The 20,920-nt window shown below is 41.2% G+C and overlaps 2 protein-coding genes across 4 annotated transcripts; one reads left to right on the forward strand and one right to left on the reverse strand.

Annotated features, from left to right (window-relative positions):
• The first annotated feature begins 4,237 nt into the window (after window positions 1–4,237).
• Window positions 4,238–14,338, forward strand: LOC135247361 (BRISC complex subunit abraxas 2-like). Of its 3 annotated transcripts, none has more exons than XM_064320716.1 (9): window positions 4,238–4,635; window positions 5,781–5,871; window positions 8,097–8,133; window positions 8,394–8,460; window positions 8,586–8,776; window positions 10,368–10,487; window positions 11,212–11,296; window positions 11,614–11,731; window positions 11,906–14,338. In XM_064320716.1, exons 1-9 carry the CDS (start codon window positions 4,561–4,563, stop codon window positions 12,433–12,435), a joined length of 1,314 nt encoding a protein of 437 aa, XP_064176786.1. In that variant the 5' UTR covers window positions 4,238–4,560; the 3' UTR covers window positions 12,436–14,338. The 3 variants fall into 3 exon arrangements, with proteins under 3 accessions (XP_064176786.1, XP_064176785.1, XP_064176788.1); XM_064320715.1 differs by having other exon boundaries at window positions 4,239–4,635; window positions 10,365–10,487; XM_064320718.1 differs by having other exon boundaries at window positions 4,585–4,635; window positions 8,411–8,460; window positions 10,365–10,487.
• A 274-nt stretch (window positions 14,339–14,612) lies between these two features.
• LOC135247360 (4-hydroxyphenylpyruvate dioxygenase-like protein) lies at window positions 14,613–18,983 on the reverse strand. Its single transcript, XM_064320714.1, has 5 exons — window positions 18,104–18,983; window positions 17,768–17,931; window positions 17,342–17,493; window positions 16,051–16,187; window positions 14,613–15,586 (listed from the first exon to the last, which is right to left on the reverse strand). Exons 1-5 carry the CDS (start codon window positions 18,814–18,816, stop codon window positions 15,379–15,381), a joined length of 1,374 nt encoding a protein of 457 aa, XP_064176784.1. The 5' UTR covers window positions 18,817–18,983; the 3' UTR covers window positions 14,613–15,378.
• Window positions 18,984–20,920: the final 1,937 nt, after the last annotated feature.

The following is a 20,920-nucleotide window of genomic DNA, read 5'->3' on the forward strand; positions in this document are numbered from 1 at the left end:
TGTCTGCAGAAACATTAGTGTGAATTGTCTGGCCTTTTGTTTTCACAGCTTTCCTTTCACATAGCTTTCCATGCTTATGCAAGGATGGGCAATTACATGATGAGTTACATGACCCACACTGCTGTTAAATGCTGACTTTGTCTCCATAAATAACTGAACATAGGATACTTTCTTGTGGGTTATTGATTCTTTGAAGATATACTGTGACACTGTGCTTACAGTAAAGTCACAAGGGAATCACAGGGACACCTTCTCCTTCATTTTTCCAATAATTCATTCTGGAGCCTATGTGCTTACAGAAGGGATACTGACATAGATATATGTACTACCATGAGTAAGTTTTTAGCATGTTACAGAATAGCTCACATTACCAATACTTCTTGATATGCCTATGTCATAAATGCATATAGTGTATATTGTGAAGACATTGAATCTGATGTGCTGTAGACTGAGTGACACAACTGAGCTGACGGGTAGGGATCTTCTTTACCTGCCGTAGAGTGGCTCTCATGTTTCTAGTGATATGGCCCAGGTTGTTCATAGTAATACTTGGGAGAGATACAGTTACAGTCTCTGATGTTCTCTTTCACCCACCTACATAATTGCATAATGAGAAATGCCTTTGAGGGCAATGGCCATTTCAAGTCCAGACAGATACCATGTTCTGATTTTTGGTTGACTTTGGGAATAACTGTCTTGATTACTTCTTTCGGGTGACAGATTGCTGTTACTCAACACAGCACATGGCTATTGCTTGGAATAAAAACATTTTTTAAAATATAGAGTATTTTAGGAGCTAGTTGAAATCAATCTTTCAACATGAATTGTTTAATAATGTTCTGTTGGGAGAAGGTGTAATGTAACAGGGTAATTTATGTCATTTCTGTGAATGAGAACATCAAAGTATACTCTAAGTCAGTAGTTTAGTTTGAATACAGAATGTAGTGGAATAGCCCCCAAAATTGCAACGAAATATAGTGTAACTTTATATTATGCTCACTTAATATAAATATTCAATTAAGTGTTTCATAACCTTGGGAATATATGGTCCAAGTCCTCTCCCAGAAAAAAATTTGATTTTAGGACTTGATTTATTGCAGTGCTATGCATTTTGGTATATTCACACTCTCAAAATGAAGCCTGAAACATATATTTTTTTAAAACTGGAGTATATCTCTTTTTTTAAACACCCTCAAAGAAAGTTTGGGAACAGTCTGGATATGATTAATAACACATCATGTCCCTGATTGAGTCCAGTTATGCTACAGTTTTACTGGTGTTCAATCCAACTGTTGATATCTCGAACAAGTATTATTAATGGACTATTTTATTTGTGTGAACAAACAGCTCAATTCCAACAGCGATTCAGTGAAAACACCTTTTCGCCCCTGCCATGAGTCTTTACTGGCCCGACCTCGCAATGCACTGTCAGACAGGAGGATGTGTCTGGGTGATCTTTTGCCTTGTGTTATGGGTCCACTCCCAGTGGAATCCTGGGAGCTTTTTTTGAAGATGACCGCAGCCGTGAGTTTGCCCCCCACAAGGCTTCTCTGCAGGAGAAAAGGGTCTTTTGTTGAGCTTTGTTGTTCTCAGTCTCCGGCTAGGGGGACGAAATTGCCTCAGCAGCACCTATGGTAGATGCAGCACCAGTTTTGTGGCCCAGCTCACTGGCAAAGCAGGACCCAGTGATCAGCAACTCTAAAAGTCATAATTAGAAACAACTTAGGCCACAAGGAAACAGTCCCAATCATTGATCAAGAAAACTAGATCAATTGATAAAATGTTATATTTAACCTTTTCTATGATGATAAAATGTCATATTTAAAGTTTTCTATGAAGCTGCTCACAGTAAATAATTATTTTTAGCAGTTGTATGGCGTGTTAGTTCTGTTTGATGTCAAGGATACAAAGAATGAGCCTTCTCACAACGCCCCCTGGAGGAGCTTCTTGATATAGTCAGGCATTGATATTAAATCCTTAGAATAATATGGCCCAAAGCTGTTAAAGGAGATCATGTACTGAAAAAACATAGAAAGCCTCAGAGGATGAATAAATGTACTATTCTGAGGAAACAGAGGATGGGTAAAGATATCATAATGACTATGTTATAATCCCTCCATGTTTCTATTGGTCGACCTTTCTAAGGTGCTAATATTATTAAAATGTGGTCTGAGTCGTTTTTCATATTGTATTGGATTTGCATGGATTGAATTTCAAACAACCCTTTCACAAACACCTGTTCCAACAAAAAGGAGTGTTGGTATAGACACTGACAGTTAATACATTGGGAAACACAAACAGTGACCAGAATGGTAGATGTGCATGTTCTTCTCTGAAAGAACCAAAACGTTGTAGCAGCTAAAACATATATTCAATGAATGAGCTTATTTTTTCTGCTAAAGCATGAAACAACAGCTGTTTAAGAGGGACTTGGGACAATTACCAAAAGTAAACATGTACTCAGAACACTAAAAACAGATATTTGCATTTTTTTAGGAGGTTTGGTATTGATTCAATGAAGAGGGGGAAACATATGTACTGTGTATCTGAACAGAATGCTCTGTGCCCTTGCATTTGATAGGCTGGGTTCATGTGGACGTTTGTTTAAAGGTGCGGAGACGTGAAACTGTCAAGCAGACTGCTGGACTACAGCGAAGTAATTTGCTGTCATGTGCTGATCAAATCTGTCTACATTCTACCCCTAAAGACATCAGAAAACATTGCAGCAGTATGCAGATCTGCACTGGGTAGCTCCTATGCCAACCATTTAGCAGAGTCCGTGCTTCCCACTGTCATGAGCATCTACCTCAGCAAATTCACATATGGAGCCTTTACACACTCAAACAAATGGTCAGTGTTGGTTTTTTAAAAAAAGTGTTAGCAAAAAATAATACAATTGTACAAGTAATTTAAACTTGGTTTTGCAGTATGTGGGCATACACACAGTATGTACATATGTAAATATTTAGTATATATACACATAGGGCTGACCTCCATTACAACAAGTGTCTGTCTATTATCTACTTCCCCCTTTAGTGCAAATAAGACTCAGTTTCCTTCTGGCTTCTGACCAGGAGCCAGTGTGTGTTGACTGCTGAAAGCTGGCCCATGGCACCGGCTCAGAGCTCTTCACACAAACCAGACAGTCGGTGACAGCCTGTTTGCAGAAGACCACAAAGGGCTACGCTAACATCACCTGGGTTTAAGAAGTGTGTAAAAACAAAGGTTGGTACATTAGGTCCCAAAACATTTCAAAGGAAGCTGTGATCAGCAAAACCTTTGTTTTCTTTCAGCTTCTGCAAATGTACATTATTTACCCTGTACTACATTTGTATCACTATACATGCTCAGTTCCGATGATTTATACTAAATATATGCATTAAACAGAACAATCATGGACAAGCAATACACAATTTAAATGAATGTTTATTTCAATCAGAACTTGCCATATTTGCCTTATTTGTGGGATGAAGAAGCTTGGGACTACTGGGAGCAAAAAAGAAATGGTAAATGCAAAGTCAGACATCTGAGAAGCCTGACAGGATGGCAAAATTACAGAACCCCTTGGTGTAATGAATTCTGGCACAAATGCACTATCAATAAAATGCAATGCTGCCACCTATGGACACATGATAGATTTACATTAAATTCTGGTCTAAAAGTCATGTTATTGCCTGTGATTCAGACTCTTCTGACCCTGCTTTTGACTCTTTCACATTTGGTTTGGTTTGCCACCCTTTGATAAAGCTCTTTTTCTTCATAATCATGTATTTTAACTTATACCTGTTTATAGAGGAGACAACAATTGACCACAGTAACAAGCTGCATCATAGGTCATTGATTTAGGACTACAGCTTCCATGTGTCACTTCACCTCTTTAAGGGGCCTGTATTTCCTCATTGCAATAGTTGGAATGAAAGCCAGCAGTAACTAAGACCATGTTTGAAAACTATTACACTAAGAGCCACTTTTACACAAACACAAATTAAGCTTAGTCCTGGAGTAAACTTGAGTTTTGTATGGAGAATATCCGTTAAAAACGTAATTTAGTTTAGGACTAGGCTTAATCTGTGTCTGTGAAACTGGCCCCCGATGATCAATAGTTTTATGTAGTCACAGTCCGTAACAACATGCCTTCATTTCCCATAATATTTGAGAAAGGCTCTGGATGTTTGTGCGTCTGTGCGATAGCATTACCAGCTGTGGCTTTAACGAGTCTGTTGGCTAAATTGTAACATTTTCCATTGAAATTACACCGACTTGATGGTTTGATAAGCCACAGTTAAATAAAAAAACGTTTTCTTCTAAAGAAATAAAATTCTTCCTGATAGCCTTATTTACATTACTTTATAGCAAGACGCCTGTTTTCCCCCAAAACTCGTGTTGTTGACATCGTTTTCCTTTATTATGGATATATTTTGCTGAGGTTTTGGCAAAGACAGGGTTTTGGCTTCTGTTCTGTTGTACAGGGAATACATCACTTCGGCTTGGAATTTTCGTGCACACTGGCAACCCAGCTATGCGACCGCTGTGTATTGTGGGACAAGTGGAGATATATCAATGATGGCTGCTTCCATTTCGGGTTACACTTTCAGTTCTGTGTGTTATCACAGCGCCAACAGCAATTCTGATCACGTAAGTATGCTAAAACGGTCAGCAGAAACAGTGCAGTCTATCCGCACAATAGGTTTTCTCTAGTTTCAGCATGTCATTGCCTGTCATGGTCCGACGAGTATCAAGTTTCCGCAGGCTAGCTAGCTACTTAGGGTCATTTTCCTGTATCGGGTTCATAGTCATTCTATTATTCTCAGACTTTAGGATAAAACCCACAATGTCCATGGTCAGGTTGTTAGTTACGCGTAGGTAGTGGGGTGAAGGATTCTAGCTTGGCATCAAGATCAAGCAACCATTGTATTGTGTCGCGTGACAAAATGACCAGCCTCAGCGCTAGCTGGCTTGCTACCGTTGAATTCAGACAGCCAAGTCTAGTGTACTGTGTAGTTCATGCTTATTACTGCTAACGTTAGCTGGTTTCCAGATACTTTGCTAATGATGGCTGTTGCTATCTCGCTGGTTTTCAGATACACACCATTATATTCACTGCAAAAGTATTTGCATGTGCGTTTGAAATTGCACACAGATTGTTGGATAACTTCAAATTTGTCGATCGTGTTTATCTGGTTGTTCTTGTCATGATTTGTATGGTCTACATTCTTTGCATAGTTCTGTTGACATTTTGACAATCGGCTAACTACCATTAGCTGGTAGGCTAGCTTGTTGATTTTACTATGCAATGACCTGTAATCATTTTCCTGCGGTTTCGGACTTTTTTAGGTAACTAGTTGCTGAAAGTTGGCTTATAACTTTAAGTGCACCCATTTAACGTTAACGTTAACTAGCGAGCTAGTATTTGTGTTGTAAAACAAGATGTTGCCTAAACCTGTGATTGTTAACATAAATTATGCGTTCTGTGTGTTTTATGCTTTTCTCTATATGTTGTTATGTTCAAATCAATGCACACACAAATACAGATTGTTATTTATCCATTCATTCTAATTCTTATGTAATCAAATATAGTTACATGATAAATATAATTAAACATTTTGCTATGATAAACCTGCATTATTTATTTATTTATTTATTTATTTATTTATTTATTTATTTATTTATTTATTTTCTCTCGTGTTACTGCGCCAGATTGATGTCTCATACAAGATTGGTGCATATGAATCACAGACTGATGTCATTAACCAAATTATGTTTCTTTTTCTTTTTTGTAGGAAGGTTTTCTTTTTGGAGAAGTAAGGCAAGAGGAGAGTTTCAGCATTAGTGATTCTCAGATTAGCAGTACTGAGTTTCTGCACGTAGTAGGTAAGATCTTGCACTCAGACCTCCATTTGTGTGAAAAAAATCTGCACAGATGATATAGCAAATCCTATTAGACTATCCAAGCCTAAAAGGAGCAGGCCAGGCATTGTCTACTTTTTTCTGTCCAGTTGTGTTTTATCTTTTCAGACATGCACTAGACATTGTACAGAGTTATTTTTAATAAATAATGAAAAATGATATGTGTTACATAAGCGCTAATTTGATAATGTCCGTAGTAAAAGCTGCTGATTTGATTTTTCCAGGTCCGTCAAGTAAATTTGATAGAATTACATTGAATTTATTCTGTAAAAATGCACTCACTTGTGGGCAGTTATCCAGAAGATGGTCATTTTTGACAGACCGGAGCTCATTATTACCTTTTTTTTTTCGTGTTGTACAACAACCGACTGAGGCTAGGGTTCATGGTTTATGTGTTGCAAATAATTTTTGAGGGAAAATGTTGGCTGGCTTGCTAGAAGGAACAGCAGCTCTGCTGAATATTACGTTGCGGTTTTGGGACAGTAGGTTAATACTGCAATCTGAAAGATGTCTGTGAATGTTATGTCCAGAGCCAAGTTCCAGGTAAGTGCAGCTGAGACTGAAGTGAGTTTACAACTGCACTGCAGTTGCACAATTACATAATTGCATAAATGCAGTATTAGAAAATTGATTAGTCTTTGTTTCTGGTTTGTTCCAGTCATGTTTCTGTCTGAACATGTGTTCATTTTCTCTTATTTGATTTGTGAAGTAGCCTTAGAAGTTAAAGCTAGTCGGGCAAAGACAACTGATGATTTGTGCATTCACAAAGTCATTTTGCTAGCATGGAATTTTATATGTTGGTGTATGTATGTGCTTTATGTGCTTTTTTTCTCTGCAAAAGTGTTGTGTTTCACATTTTGTGTTTTTCTGAAAACACTGAAAGACAAACATTCTTTTGTGGTGTAATATTTGTCTCCCAGTTATACTTATTGATTTTACCAAATTGCAAAAGAAGCTTGCAACCATAACAATCCTGGCATAATCAAACGCCTAATTTTTTGGGGGCAGTGTTTGTATTATCAACATTACTGTTGAATGTTAGAGGTGGAAAGTCCAGGGGTCAGAAAGTAAAAAGTCCTGCCATGTTTTTCTTCCACCCATCAACTCGGCCAACTGGTTTCACTAATTAGTTTTACCTCCTGGCTCAAGAATTGTTCTAATTGGTAAAGCCAGGTGATTGGAACAAAATACTGGGGAAGACTTTTACTTTCTGAACCTGGATTTTCCAACTCTGCGGAATATTGACATGACATTGTCAGTCCATTTTAACTGAGTGATACTGAGTGACTTTAAGCGTTTGTCAGCCAAAACTGGGATAGCCACAATGTTATTGTGTATCCGTAGATTTAGGCTAGTTTCTCATTTCAGCCACATCTGGAAAAGAGGCATGTTCTGGGCTGTTGATTGATTTGATGGGATATTTTGTCCCGTAGAGGCCCTGTTGTTGCTGATGTACAGAAAGATGTATTTTTAAAACCTGTCATGCCATGAATGCTGGCAGCATGCCTGTTTTTAAATAGGCTTACAGTCCCCATCAGACACTTAACTACACTGAAATCGCTTGTAGCTGTCACTCTCCTTGAATGAAGAGTGCTATAAATGTCAACAATCTGCAGTGTATCTTCCATAAAAGGGAATCCAAATATATGGAGCTCTTATAATTTGTTTTTGTAAGACACTGTTGATATTTTCATGTTTTGGTGTTCCAAAAAGAAACTCTTGAGCACAGCAGATTTGTGTCCCAAATGAAAAATATTAATTAATTAGCTATTTAAACAGCATGCATTGAGTCAGAGTTAATGAGGCATATTTTATTCCCCATTGGTGTTGAAAGTTCAGTTTGGGTGGTTTTTGTACCTGGCAACTCTGCAGAAATACTGCTTCCCTTGGCAGTCTTCCACTAATACATATTCAGTATTTGAGCTGATAATGCAAAGGTTAAAGTCGTAATGAGAATAAACCAGACCTTTTTTACATAACGGTGCCTTTAATACCAGTAAATTTCCCTCCATCCCTGATGGGTGACATTTAGCATTAATTTAAAGAGGAAGTGTATTGTAAAAGAATATAATTTCCCATGTTTAAAACAGCATTAGACAAGACCTTTTAATATAGGGAAGTTGTGACGTGTATAGAACCAGAAGTGTAGGATGTGTAATGAATTTACTTTTGTAACTCTTTCCCTATAGACGTCCATAATCATGAACCTTGTGCACAACTGTTTAGGTAAGAATCCTTTTCTTCTGTGGAGGCATTAATTAATTGGCCATGTTCATTTTATCATACCAATTAATCAAGTATTGGATTGGTGGTTGAAAAGGGTTTCACCACAAATTCCGGTATGGAGTCTGTTTATATAAATTTTGTTGCGTTTTAGTCCATTTTATATTTGGCTTAGCGTTTGTGCTTGAAAATCTCTTAAAACTGCTGTAGTCACGGGAAAGAAAATGCTAGTCCCACTTTCCTTTCGAAATCTTTTGTTTCAGTTTTTACGACTTCGCAGGCAAAGTCAACGAGGATAACCTTAGCAGAATTCTCAAAGAAAGGAGAAAAGTAAGTCCCTTTTTCCCCCGGGCTAGAGGTCGATGGCTCGTTTTTCTCCTGTTTGGTGTCGGAGCCTGCTAGCATGTCGCTAGCCCCGCGGCGCCTGTTCTGAGTGACTGCGCTCGTTGCCGCAGAACGTCATCGGCTGGTACCGCTGCAGACGGAACACGCAGCAGCAGATGTCCTTCAGGGAGCAGATTATCCACAAGCAGCTGAGCCACGTCCTGGGCATGCCCGACCTCGTCTTCCTCCTCTTCGGCTTCATCTCCACCGCCAACAGCTCCACGCACGCGCTGGAGTACGTGCTCTTCAGGCCAAACAGGAGGTTAGGCGTGATGTTCAAACCCCCCCCCCCCCATTCACCGCTCACCGTGGTGGGGGGTGTTCTTTCCCCCCCTCACGGTCAGTTAAATTATGTGTTTATTCAAGCTGTCACACAAGCTGTGTGGGGCCAGTTTGACCATCATCTGATTTCCGGGCTGAATGTCCTTGGTATTCCATGTCAGAGCCTGAGGCGAATATTCATTCAGCTTCTAAAGGCTGAATTTAAATTGGCTGTGAAAGGCCATGGGATCTCACCATTTCATCTGTCGAAGAAGTGTACTGATGTATTTTAGGAGTGTATTATGGGGGGTAGCTGATCCGTTGGCAGATCAGATTAGCATCCTCTGTCAGTAGCTATCAACACCCTGTCCCCTCCCAACCACAGGCCTGCTAAGTCAGCATCTCCACCACTACCAGACATTCCATTATCTGTGTCTCCTGTCAGGCTTAGTCCGTGCTAGTTGAGCCAAGCGTTTCCATGGTTAAGCCCTGGATCCACTTACAAGCAGCCTCCCACTTGTCACCGCTTCCCCGCACCTCTCTGGCAGTGTAGCTTTACCAATAAACCTTTCGGTTTGCCCGCATTCCTCGTGGCACAACTGTGACTGTCAATAACAGGTGCCCAGCCGGGAGTCCTTTGCCTTTGACTCTGTCTCTCAGATACTGAAATGGTAGCATGGTGGGAGGGAGCAAGGGTGCGAGAGAGGGAGGGCAGGGGGAAGCTGTTGGAAGTTTAACTGTAGGGATTAAAGGCTTGGGTACGTTGCTTGCACTGCTGACCGAGTGTCCCCAAGTATCCGGCTTGCGATGGGAGGGGCTGAACGATGTGACAGACAGGCTGGGGCAGGAGCTAACCAGACCCGGGACCTCAAGGCAAGCGCGAGAGGCCGGCGGTACTGGAAACTGATCTGCCCCCTGCTACTCTATGCAGAATCTGATTGTAAAAGAGACCGTGCTGCTAAGTTTGGATATGCAGGCCGTATGGCCCGTATCAGGCTGTGAAACTTGTCCTCACAGCAGGTGTTTTCTTTTGAACCCAGTTTCCAGAGTAGCTGCTTGTAGGGTCATTTTAATGTTCAGATGCTTGTAGATTTGTTAATTGGTGATTGGTTGGTTGCCTGCACGTTTAGTACACGTTTACCAGATTTGCACAAGATCCTTTATTATGCCTGAGATTGTTGCTGTCTTGAAATTGCAGTCTTTTCAGACAATTGTTTAAATATAGATTCAATGTGTAATATTGAGGGCTTGCAGACTGCCAATGTCAGCAGGACACAGGGGTGTTGGAGAGATGGTACAGGCCTACAGATATCACTGAAAAAATTGGCTTTAAAAGGTGTTTGAAAATATTAATGCAAAATGTAAAAGAAGGATTTATTGTGCAGAAACAATAGACAAAACATTTCAGAATAATGTACACATAACTAGTGCTGATATATCTAGCACACCCGGATTAGTAATTAGTGACAAAGGAAACAGTTCATACGATAACTGTTAAAAGATCGGTGTATTGCTCATTTTCATGAACATCTTGTTAAGCCACTCGCTATGTGAATCTTTAGTGGTGCCTGATCATTGTCCCTCACCAGCAGGCATAACCAGCGGATATCTCTTACCATCCCTAACCTGGGGAACACCAGCCAGCAGGAGTACAAGGTGTCGTCTGTCCCAAATACCTCTCAGAACTATGCCACGGTCATCAAGGAACAAGGGTGAGCCAAAATAAGTGGGAATAAAAACATGACAACAAAAAAAAAAACAGCAGCCTGTTGTTCCTGTGGAGAACAGTGTCTTCTCCATGGAGTCTCAACAGGACGTCCGCTATTAAAATGGAGGGTAGAGATGGCCACTGCAGGAGGTGAAGTGCGGAGAAATGTGTCCGTGTCTGGCAGAGGCAGGTGGCCACTGTCCACGAGTGCTGTGGAGGTGCCCCCCCCGCCCCACCTCATGTGCTGCAGCCCCCCACCCCGGCCAAGCTGCCTGGCCTCGTGCCATATGCAGCCATATCTCCTCAGAGGGATTTATGCCCACGAGAGGCTTAGTGAAGATCACTTGCTCCTGCTTGGACAGGAAATGAATGAGCTTGCTCCTGGGTCAATTTCAGTTTAAGGAGAGCGTGTCGCACAAAGTCTTTTGTTTCTTCTAATTAACAGTATATCTGTGTGTTTGATGTCTATCTGTTAATTAACTGTTGATTTCCCTATTGTGTCTGCTCCCACTTACCTAGACTGTTACACTGATGATGACTACTGTATAAGCGAAGGACGCAAGTGGTAGATTTATTTAAAAACTGAGCTTATAGTAGTAGGTTGCACAGTTATCTAGCTATGTTTCGTACCATTGGAGAGCTGACAATGGGGACTCTTCTACAGTGTTGCATTACTGTCACTAAGTGAAGTAAGTGTCCTCATTCAGAAGTGACTGTGAATGTTGCAGGGCTGAGTTCTTTGATAGAGATGGAGTGATTAAGAGTATCAGGACAATCTTCCAGGTCTACAATGCGCTACAAGAGAAGGTTCAAGTAAGTTATACATTATTAGTATAACTGTCAAGTACATGATGATGTGAACTCTTTCTCAGACCACAATTTGCATAGCAGTAAATACATTTTTGTTATACTGTGATGAGTAAGAAGCAAATATTGGATTTGTTTAAAATGATTTCTTGATTTCCATGATATTCTGTTTTGTCAAGATGTGGCGGAATGTAACCTTGTCATGTTACCGTGTAAATTTTCCATTTATGTTGGCCATTTCCCTGTTCTGTTTGCTACATGGTTCAAAAACCGCACTGTCACAATCTTGAGAGTGACCTTTTGGTAAATCTCTCCCGTTGCAGGCTGTGTGCGGAGAGGTTGAACAGAGTGAACGAGTGAAGGAGAAAGTCCAGGAAGAAGTGAACAGACTGAAACAGCAGATTTCTCTCAGGAAACACAAGAGTGCAGAAGAGGACAGGAGTAAGTGTCCGTACCTCACCGTTCCTTCTCGCTCTACAGGTTTTTTTCTCCAGCGTGACGTTATCAAGATGAAACGGTTGAGTCCGCTGGCTCTTGAACCTCTTCACCCGACCCTTTTTTTTTTCCTGCTCAGTGCTCAGGGCTGACCTTGTCCTCTTGCCGTTGCTTGTTCAGGGCTACAGGAAGCAGTTGCAGCAGCAGTCACAGCCACGGGGGCGAACCCGATTTCGTCAGAGGACTCGGACCCCGCCCTCCTCTCTAGGGTGGTCTTCCACGGCCCCGCCCCGGAGCGGCCCGGCCCGCAGAGGCCCAGCACCTCGGACACTCCTCCCCCGTACTCGGACCTGGCCCCCCGGGACCCCCTGGTAGCGCCGTCCCCCGAGCCCGGCGCGGCGCTCTTGCCTCGGCCCCAGGCGGTGGGTTCCTCCGGGTACCCCGCCCCCGGCCACGCCTTCGGCGGCGTGGGGCACCCCGGGAACGGAGACGGGTCCAGGAACGACTTCCTGGACAGGCAGGCCGCCGGGCAGGAGGACGACGAAGAGGAGGAGGACGACGAGGACGATGACGACGAAGAAGGGGACAGCAGCGAGTACGAGAGCCTGGTCGTGGAGCCCTCGGAGCTGCCCGACAGCAGGGCGCTATCGCTGCCCCAGGGCCTGAGACCAGAAGCCGACGCCCGCAGCTCCCAGGCCTCCCAAAGCTGAGCACTGCTGAGGGGTCTGCCTCAAACTGAGCCTGAAAAATCTGAACATCATAAAAGCAAGGAGGGAAGGGTGGCTTTTTATCAGTGTAAGCCCTGACAGTAAAACTCCTGCACAGATGGTTCTGCAGTTTTCTTGGGGGTTTTTTTTTTTTTTTTTGGGTCTTGATTTTAACCAGACACGATGGGGTTCAAATACGGAGGACTCTCCCCAGGGGAACCTGTTCGGTGCTTCCCTTTGGAATGGAGATTTCTGTTCCCTGTTCAGAGGAGAACATACTTTCCATAATCTATAATGCACATATGTTATGGATTACTGGATGAGTAAGTGGGGGCGTTTGGTGCCACGATTTGCTTTGGTCAGGTCATAGCAACGAGAAGCGCCTGGACTCCCGCTCATCGTTTCTGGTTCAGTCTGTCAGATATCTAAATGGTTTAGATAGTCGACTTGTTCCATTACCTCTTGCACTGTTTTGCCTTGTTATCATATCCATCTAAAGAAAAGGGTAAATTATGTTGTCTGTGGCCTTCAGAGTTTTCTTTGAGCCAATTTAGTGGTTAGCTTTGTGTTTGTTTCCAACCTGACCATGGTAAGCAAAGATTATAATTGCTTTAGCTTGCACGTTTGTCTACCACACCTTTTTACCTTTTAATTGTCACGTTTTCTTACTCCAGAGGTTGCCTGTGACTTTGAGCATAACTACATAATGCTACAATAAGGGGTGCTTTCTTTCCTCTCAGATCAGTGTAACATAATATTATGACACAGTGTCAATTTCTTATGCTTTAATACCACTAACATTGTATACCCTTCAGTGCACTTAAACTGAAATCCCCCCCAAGGTTAGTTGTGCCACGGGCTTTTGGACCAACACAGCTTTCACTCTTGTGCAACCTTCAGGGCTTACAAAACAAGAACTGTACTAGCAAGAAGCTGCTTTCTGAAGTTAAATCGTTAAATGTGTGATAAACGCGAGAGCACATAGAAAATGCATATCTCCCCAGATTGTATAATTGCCACCTCAACTGTGAACTGCAACTACTGATACTGCATTAGTGGTTACATTGGATGGGGAGTTCTGCTTTGTAAGCACAGAAGAGAAACTCTTTACAGATAGGCTGCTGTGCTGGGGAAGGAAATCCAGTGATTGGCTATGGTATTGTAATCAACAGACCTCATAGACTCCAGTCAGTGCTCAGACTTGCACTGACCCCCGATTCTGTGCCTTCTGTGTGCAGCAGGACCATTAAGCATGAATGAGGTCAGACACACAGAATACAGCCATAGTGAAGAGGCTATATGCACAATGCACAAAGAGAGAAATGTTGTGCCTGCTGCTGTGGGTCTGAATTCAGCAGGGGTGCTGGCATAGGTGAAAAACAGTAGCTTTGGTTCATTTTTTCTTGTTTAGTGCAGAATGCCTCCCTTAATGCTGTTCTGTTAAGGCCAGTATTATGAAGCCAGGGTATTATGGCCCAATTATGTGACTAATCCTTGGGGTTTTCGGTACTGCAGCACTGAAGAGTTTGGATACTCGAAAAAGTATGCTGTTCATGTTTTGCTCCTAAATGCATATTAATTCTACAATGCATTGTGAATACTTCCACACAGGCCGTGCATAAACTTGATCTTGGCTGTGATAACCGTTTCGGTAAAACCTTTTAAAATTCAGGACAGCAGTAGAAGGCACAACAAGAGGTGTGAGCAGGTACTCAGTGTGGTTAGAGAACCTGCTTTACTGTCAAGCACAAGTCCAGTGAAAATGCAGTCAACCATTTACTCTGAACATCCGCAACAACAGCTCGAGATGGGTCAGATGCTGGAAGAATTAGTGCGGGAATACTTTATAGACGTTCACTTAAGACGGATTTGTATATAAAAGGTAATAAAGGAAATGTTTATTTGGTTTGCAGTCACCTGTGTTCATTTCCCACTGTTTTTATAAAATGTCCTGACAATATTTGATGATCTGTGAAGGCTTTTGAATCTCTTTGTGATACACCCCAATTTTGTTAAAAGCATATACTGGTGTGCCTTTAAGCTAATTAAATTAGAAATCATCTGTATAGCCAGTTAAAGAATAAGCTATAATTTATATATATATACATATATATATAAGGTACAAGCTAAAAGTATTAGCCACTTGTTGTTTAAAAAAAAATTGGTAGAGAAGAATTCAGTTAATTTATGAGTATTTATTTAATAATAAAACTATTTGCAGTTCTCCCTGCAATAACAAAGCGATGAGTTTTACCTAAAACAATCTTAGATGTGACTTGTCAAAATAGCCTCCTCTGGCAATTAAACTAATTATTGAAAGCCTATCCAATCATTTTGCGAAGTGGGACGTGGCAGGATGGGAGGGAGGTGGAGGGATAGTTAAACTGGCCAAAATCTTATCTACCATAAGTTTTCTTTTTAAAAGCACAGGTAGCCCAATACCATTGGCCTGTAGTGTAAGTGAAATGGGCTGTTGCCCATCAGCTGTAGTGCATACTGAACACTGCCCCTGGAAATTTTAAGCTTTTTTTGCAATTGCTCACTGGGAATAACCTTCATGCCACAATTATGTTTACTTGGCCCCACACATTGAAGCTCAACTCCTTCTTTGCCATATTTCTTGCAACTTTAGTGCGGATTTTAATTGCACTAAAGGCATTAGGCTACCTGTCATTTAAAAAAAGCAAGGTAGATAAGATTTTACTCAATTTAATTACCCCTCCATTTCCAACTTTGATTGGATAGACTTCCAATAATTAGTTTAATTGTAATTAAAGCCAAAAGAGGCTATTTTGAGGGAAGTTGTTTTTAAGGTTATTTCTGAAGTAAAACTTTTTGTCTTCAAAATTCAAGTTTGTGATGCACATACACACACTTAATCAGCTCTTTCTTCATGTGGCAGCAGTCTTAAACATAAAATTCTACAAACAGTTTTCTTTTTCAGTGTCAGTGTTGCCGAGTTTGTGTTGCAACGCTCTCAGAGTTGTGTCCCTCGATTTTTCCCTCGATTTGGCTCTTCATATAATCCTGCACGGATCTCCACAGAGCTCGGATGTTCCCTTCCCCAAACCCAGATGCCCCTCTTCGCTCGATGAGCTCCAAGAAAAAAGTATCCTCCGCAAAGATGGGCTTGGTGAATATCTGGAGCAGGTGCCTGTGAAAAGGAGAGAGAATAAGAGGTGTGAGGTGCATAACGAAATACCATATTCAGTGCAGGCAAAAATACAAATGTCTGATTCTGTGAATATGGACATGCATGTAGCCTAGCCACGATACTGCAGATCTTGTTATTGCTCGGTGCAGCAATATCAGTTTTTGATACAGTACACAGAGCAGTTCGCGGGGTCATCAAACATGGTAAAAGTGCACATCACAGGAGCTTATAACAACATGACTACTCATTTGCACAAAGTAGCTTTTGGGGCCATTTTGTACGAAGGCAATAGCATGAAATATGCATTGGCACTTAAAATTCAGGAGTAATGGTTTAAATTTTGGGTGGAGTCCAAAAAATTATTACAGTATCATAGCTCTTGTATTGTAACCTGGCAACCAATAAGCATGAAGTAGAGGGTGGTCATGTTCAATAGAGAATGTATACAGCAGCGAAAGACACACCTATTCTTTTTAGCAGACGCAAGACCACAGGGGGGGCCTGAAGAGTCCTGGTGTAGGTCAGCATCCAGGAGGATCCCATACTGAGACAACTCCTCAGGGTCATGACCAGCATCCACTATCTCCTGCTGCTTTCCCACCTGAAACCATAAAATGGGACAAGGCAACAGGGAGAGTCAAAATGGATATCTGCTTATTCATATCTGTTGTAGGAATGGTACTGTAGACAGCTGATGGTTGGATGGATGCGTATACTGACAGCGAAAATATTCAGCCTTTCACGGCCTTAACTTCTGACCAACACCTCATAGATTACACAGAGACATTAATCAATCAGCAGTTTCCACTCAAGAGTATAGGACACACCCGTTTTGGTATGCTAAAGATCCAATTGTATTGTGGTGGGCACAGCAACATCTATAGAATTGCATAGATATACAGTAAGCTCCATAATGTTTGGAGCAAAGACATATGTTTTTGGTTTGGCTCTGTAATCCGCTATTTAAAATTTGTAATTAAACACGGGGTTAAAGTGCACATTCTCTGCTTTTATTTAAACATTTTTTTTAAATACATTTCAGGTTCAACATGAAGAAATTACAGCACTTTTTATCAATAGTCCCCCCATTTCAGGGCATCATAACGTTTGGGAGAAATGGTGTAACAGGTGTTTTTGATAAGTCAGGTATGTTCAATTGCTTCCTTAGTGCAAGTATAAGAGAGCCTTCAGTATCTAGCTGCGATTTCAACATTTTGATTGCCTTTGGAGTCTGTTGTTGGCATGTGTCAACATGAGGACCACAGTTGTGCCAATGAATTTCAAGGAGGCCATTCTGAGGCTGAGAAATAAGAAAAGAACTATCAGATACATAGGCCAAACCTTAGGCTAACCAAAATCAACTGTTTGGAATATCATTAAGAAGAAAGAGGGCACTAGCGAGCTTGTGAATTGTTTGATTGTAAATGTAAAATTGTGGGGTACAGAGCAAAATCAAGAAAAAAAAATATGTCTTTGTCCAAAATATTATGGAGCTCATTGTACAGTTTGTGTAGGTGTCACTGTTCATACAGACTACTCATGAGCTGACTGTTAGTTTTCAATAAGCAACATTACATTTCAGATATTTTAGTCCTCAGAAATCTTACACAGATGACAGCATTTTCACCCATACTTATATTTGCCAGAAATTAATAGGAAAATTATATATTATCCATTTATAGGCTAACCCTTGACAATGCATCCTTTCTTCTTTATTTAATAATGAAAATTTAAAAAGAAGAGTGTAAAGCTGACCTCAGTGTAGTAGGCAGGAGGAGGACTGAAGAACTCCACTCCAGCCTGTGCCAGACTGTGTGCCGTGGAGATAATGTCCTGGGTGTACAGACCAATGTGCTGAATCCCAGCCCCCTTGTGGTTCTCCAAGAAGCTATCCACCTGGTTTCTTCCTAAATAACCACACATGGTGCCACACATCATGTCAATGGAGCATCATCTCAGGGAAAACTGTGATCCCAAAAACAAAAACCTGGAGACACTGGTCTGTGTTGATTTAGCAGCATGTTTTGTTATGATTTACTGAAAGAAGGTATTGTGATATTCAAGCAATCATTGTTCCTGACTTAATACTCTAATCTTTACCCAATGGAAATGATATGCAACAGTACTTTATCAAACTGTACTTTATCAAAATATAACACAAAACACCTGTGTGTGGATTACCTTGCTCAGGCAGTGATTCTGCAATAACAAACTTGCAGTCTGGCTCCTTGCCTTTAAAGGGGAGCATCACTCCCAATTCACTGCACTTCCAGTATTCCATGGCTGTCAGTCGCAGACCAATGCTATTCTCGTTGAGAACAAACCCTTCATTTACATCCTCGTCCCTGTTCAGAGACCAGAACACTAAGAACTTGAAAACACACATTCATCTATGCATAACCTGAGTAAATGATAAATATGATATTATTATTATTATACATTTACCATTCAACCACTTCATTATTAATACACTGTTGCAGACTTCACTATGACAGTATAAATACAAGGAATTCTTACCTGTCAATGAAAAACCTTTGAAAGCCAAAGTACTTCTCGTACCACCCCATGACATCAGGCGTACTTCTCCTGGGACAGGCATATGTTATGTGATCAAAGTGAGTAATCTCACTCGGTGCCAATTCATCGACACGTGCGCCGTTCTTTGTCACATTTTCAAACCCAGGCAAGAATGTCCCCTGGTACTGAGTCTTGTCAATTAGCGTGTGACATACATTCCCCACAATTGATTTCAATATCGAATATGAAACAATTCCTTTCTCATCCCGCACAGTTGTCGGGGGCACCAGGAAATCGCACCCTTGGTTGCGGAGAGCATTAAACGTCTTCTCCACATCCTCCACTTCAAAACACACGTTACTTACAGTATCCACGGAGTAATTAGGATGAACATCGTAAAGGAAATTGCATTCAGTATTCGTATTTTTGCGGTCGCCAAATCTAAAAGGGGGACAGCATATCTCATTCAATCCTTGACTTGAAGTGTGATGTCCCTTACGCGCGACCACATCTTCAAAACCGAGAAAAGGATTACTTAATCTTTCATTCACGATGAAAACTGCTGATCCATTCCTGAAGGCGAACTGGCTTGATTTCTCATTTAGCCTCGCAGCGAATAAATTAAATTTGAACTTGGAGACAAGGTCATACGCTATTTTATCCACGTTTCTAACGTGGAGGGCAATATGGTGTAACCGGCATATAGCTGCCATTTTTTGTGACGTAAAAGTGTAGGCGGTCTATGAATCCGGAATTTACGTACAAGCAGCCGTGAGCTACATAAGACCAGTGCGCAGCCAGTAGACTTCTTCAGGTCATTTCAAGCGGCCAAAACCATGTATATATGTTTATGGCCAAAACCACTCACTTCCTCGTGTAATTGCAAAAACGTTGGATCTGCAAAACCTGCATTAATTTGTTTCAATTGCAGGTGTCCTTTGGACGTCCCTTATTGGATACTGCTATCACATGATTGTGTACAAATTGTCAGTTTTGCACATGTCCACGTAACTTACTGGTATCGTATATAGCTTTCTTAGCTATGAAGGCTCTGTGGTTTTCTTCATCATCTAGACAGTTAGCAGCTAGCCACACTTTGTTGCTAAATGTATTTCTCCTCACGAAATAGCTTTAAAGTTAGGTGAGTAGCTGTTCAAATGTTGGGCTATTGATATTATCTGTTGTCACAGTAATTGCAGTTTCCTATCTAACATTAGTCATAACCCCCACTGTATTGCTGCACTGCCAGCTTCTTTTTTTGCGCTAAGCTACAGGCCTTTCTACCGTCCACTTGCTTTAGCTAACAACTCAGCTTACCGTGCTTTAGCCAGCAGGCCAATGATGAGTAGGCCTAATAATGTCCAACACAGATCCTACATGAATAAGCACATAGTTACACATGCTTAACCTTGTATCCAGTAAAGGGGGCAATACATCCAAATGACAACTGGTTGAGTATGAAAATTATGTGAATCATATGCTATGACCTTTGCAATCACCAGATCTCAACCCAGTTGAACACTTAAGGGAGATGGGAGATTTTGGACCAGCGTGTTAGACAGCGCTCGCCAGCCCCGCCATCAAAACACCAAATGGAATATCTTTTGGAAGAATGGTATTCCATCCCTCAAGTAGAGTTCCAGAGACATGTAGAATCTATGCCCAGGCGCATTGAAGCTGTTCTGGCGGCTCGTGGTGGCCCAACACCTTACTAAGACACTTTATGTTGGTTTTTCCTTTGATTTGTCACCCGTTTGTATGTAGGCTATTGTTCATGTGATAAACTTACCAGTTGCCAATGACCACCCGAACGCAAACACCTAGTTTATACGACTTGGTCACATTATTTTTCTGACCTTATGAGACTGACCAAATGCAGAATATGGTTGCACAATTGAGACATAAAGTTGCAATTCAGCCAGTTTTTTTTTTTTTTTTCTGTGGCAGAAACGGGCTTCCATACCAAACCGAATGTATAGATTACCAAGAATACGGATTTCCACATTGAGATTTTTTTTCACCGAGGGTGCCAAATAGTGCACACGGACTGCAAAACTGAGTTTCGCTTAATTTTTTTGATCCGGAAGTCTCAAAAACAAATCTGAAGGGAATGATGACACGACTTCTGAGGCCCAGGGAAAGCCAACAGGTTGCGTCACAGTGACTTTGTCCATATTTTTTCTGCATGGGTATTGACAACTCAACTGTGGCTAATTATTATCTGAACATCATAGTATATACCTGACAAGTGTATCTGGCTGGTTATGTATATTTGACAGTATATGTATAACACGTCAAATCCAGTCTAAAATTTTGTGCAGCTCATATCTGCTTAACCTGTTTTATTTGCTGTAATAGATCTCTTATAGCATTTCTGCTACATTTCATTCTACCGCTACTTTACACCAGGCCGGCCAGTGGAGGATGGGCTCCTCCTCTATAGCTGGGTTCTCCCCGAGATCTTCTCATCAGGGAGTTGTTTCTTGCAACCGTTTGAGGGATTTCTCCCCACTGGGAGTTTATTATTTATTTATTTATTTATTTATTTTACCTCATGTGCTTGCTATTTAGATGTTCGGGCCTGGTGTTTGCTGTTTACTTTTTTTTTTTTTTTTGCTCTACTTCTTGCCTTGCAATTCTGTCAAGCGTCTTTGTAACAGTTCTCTATAAAATGTGCTCTACAGATAAAAATTGATGTTGCCACAAAAGCTCATCAAGTAGGCTGCAAACACGCCTTGCAGACACAAAATAATCCTGAGGGAAATATTGTGCCAAGAAAGACAACCGTTCACTGTTGTGCACAGACAAATACCTTCA

Source organism: Anguilla rostrata, chromosome 2, assembly GCF_018555375.3.
Source record: "Anguilla rostrata isolate EN2019 chromosome 2, ASM1855537v3, whole genome shotgun sequence".
Classification (NCBI taxonomy): Eukaryota; Metazoa; Chordata; class Actinopteri; order Anguilliformes; family Anguillidae; genus Anguilla; species Anguilla rostrata.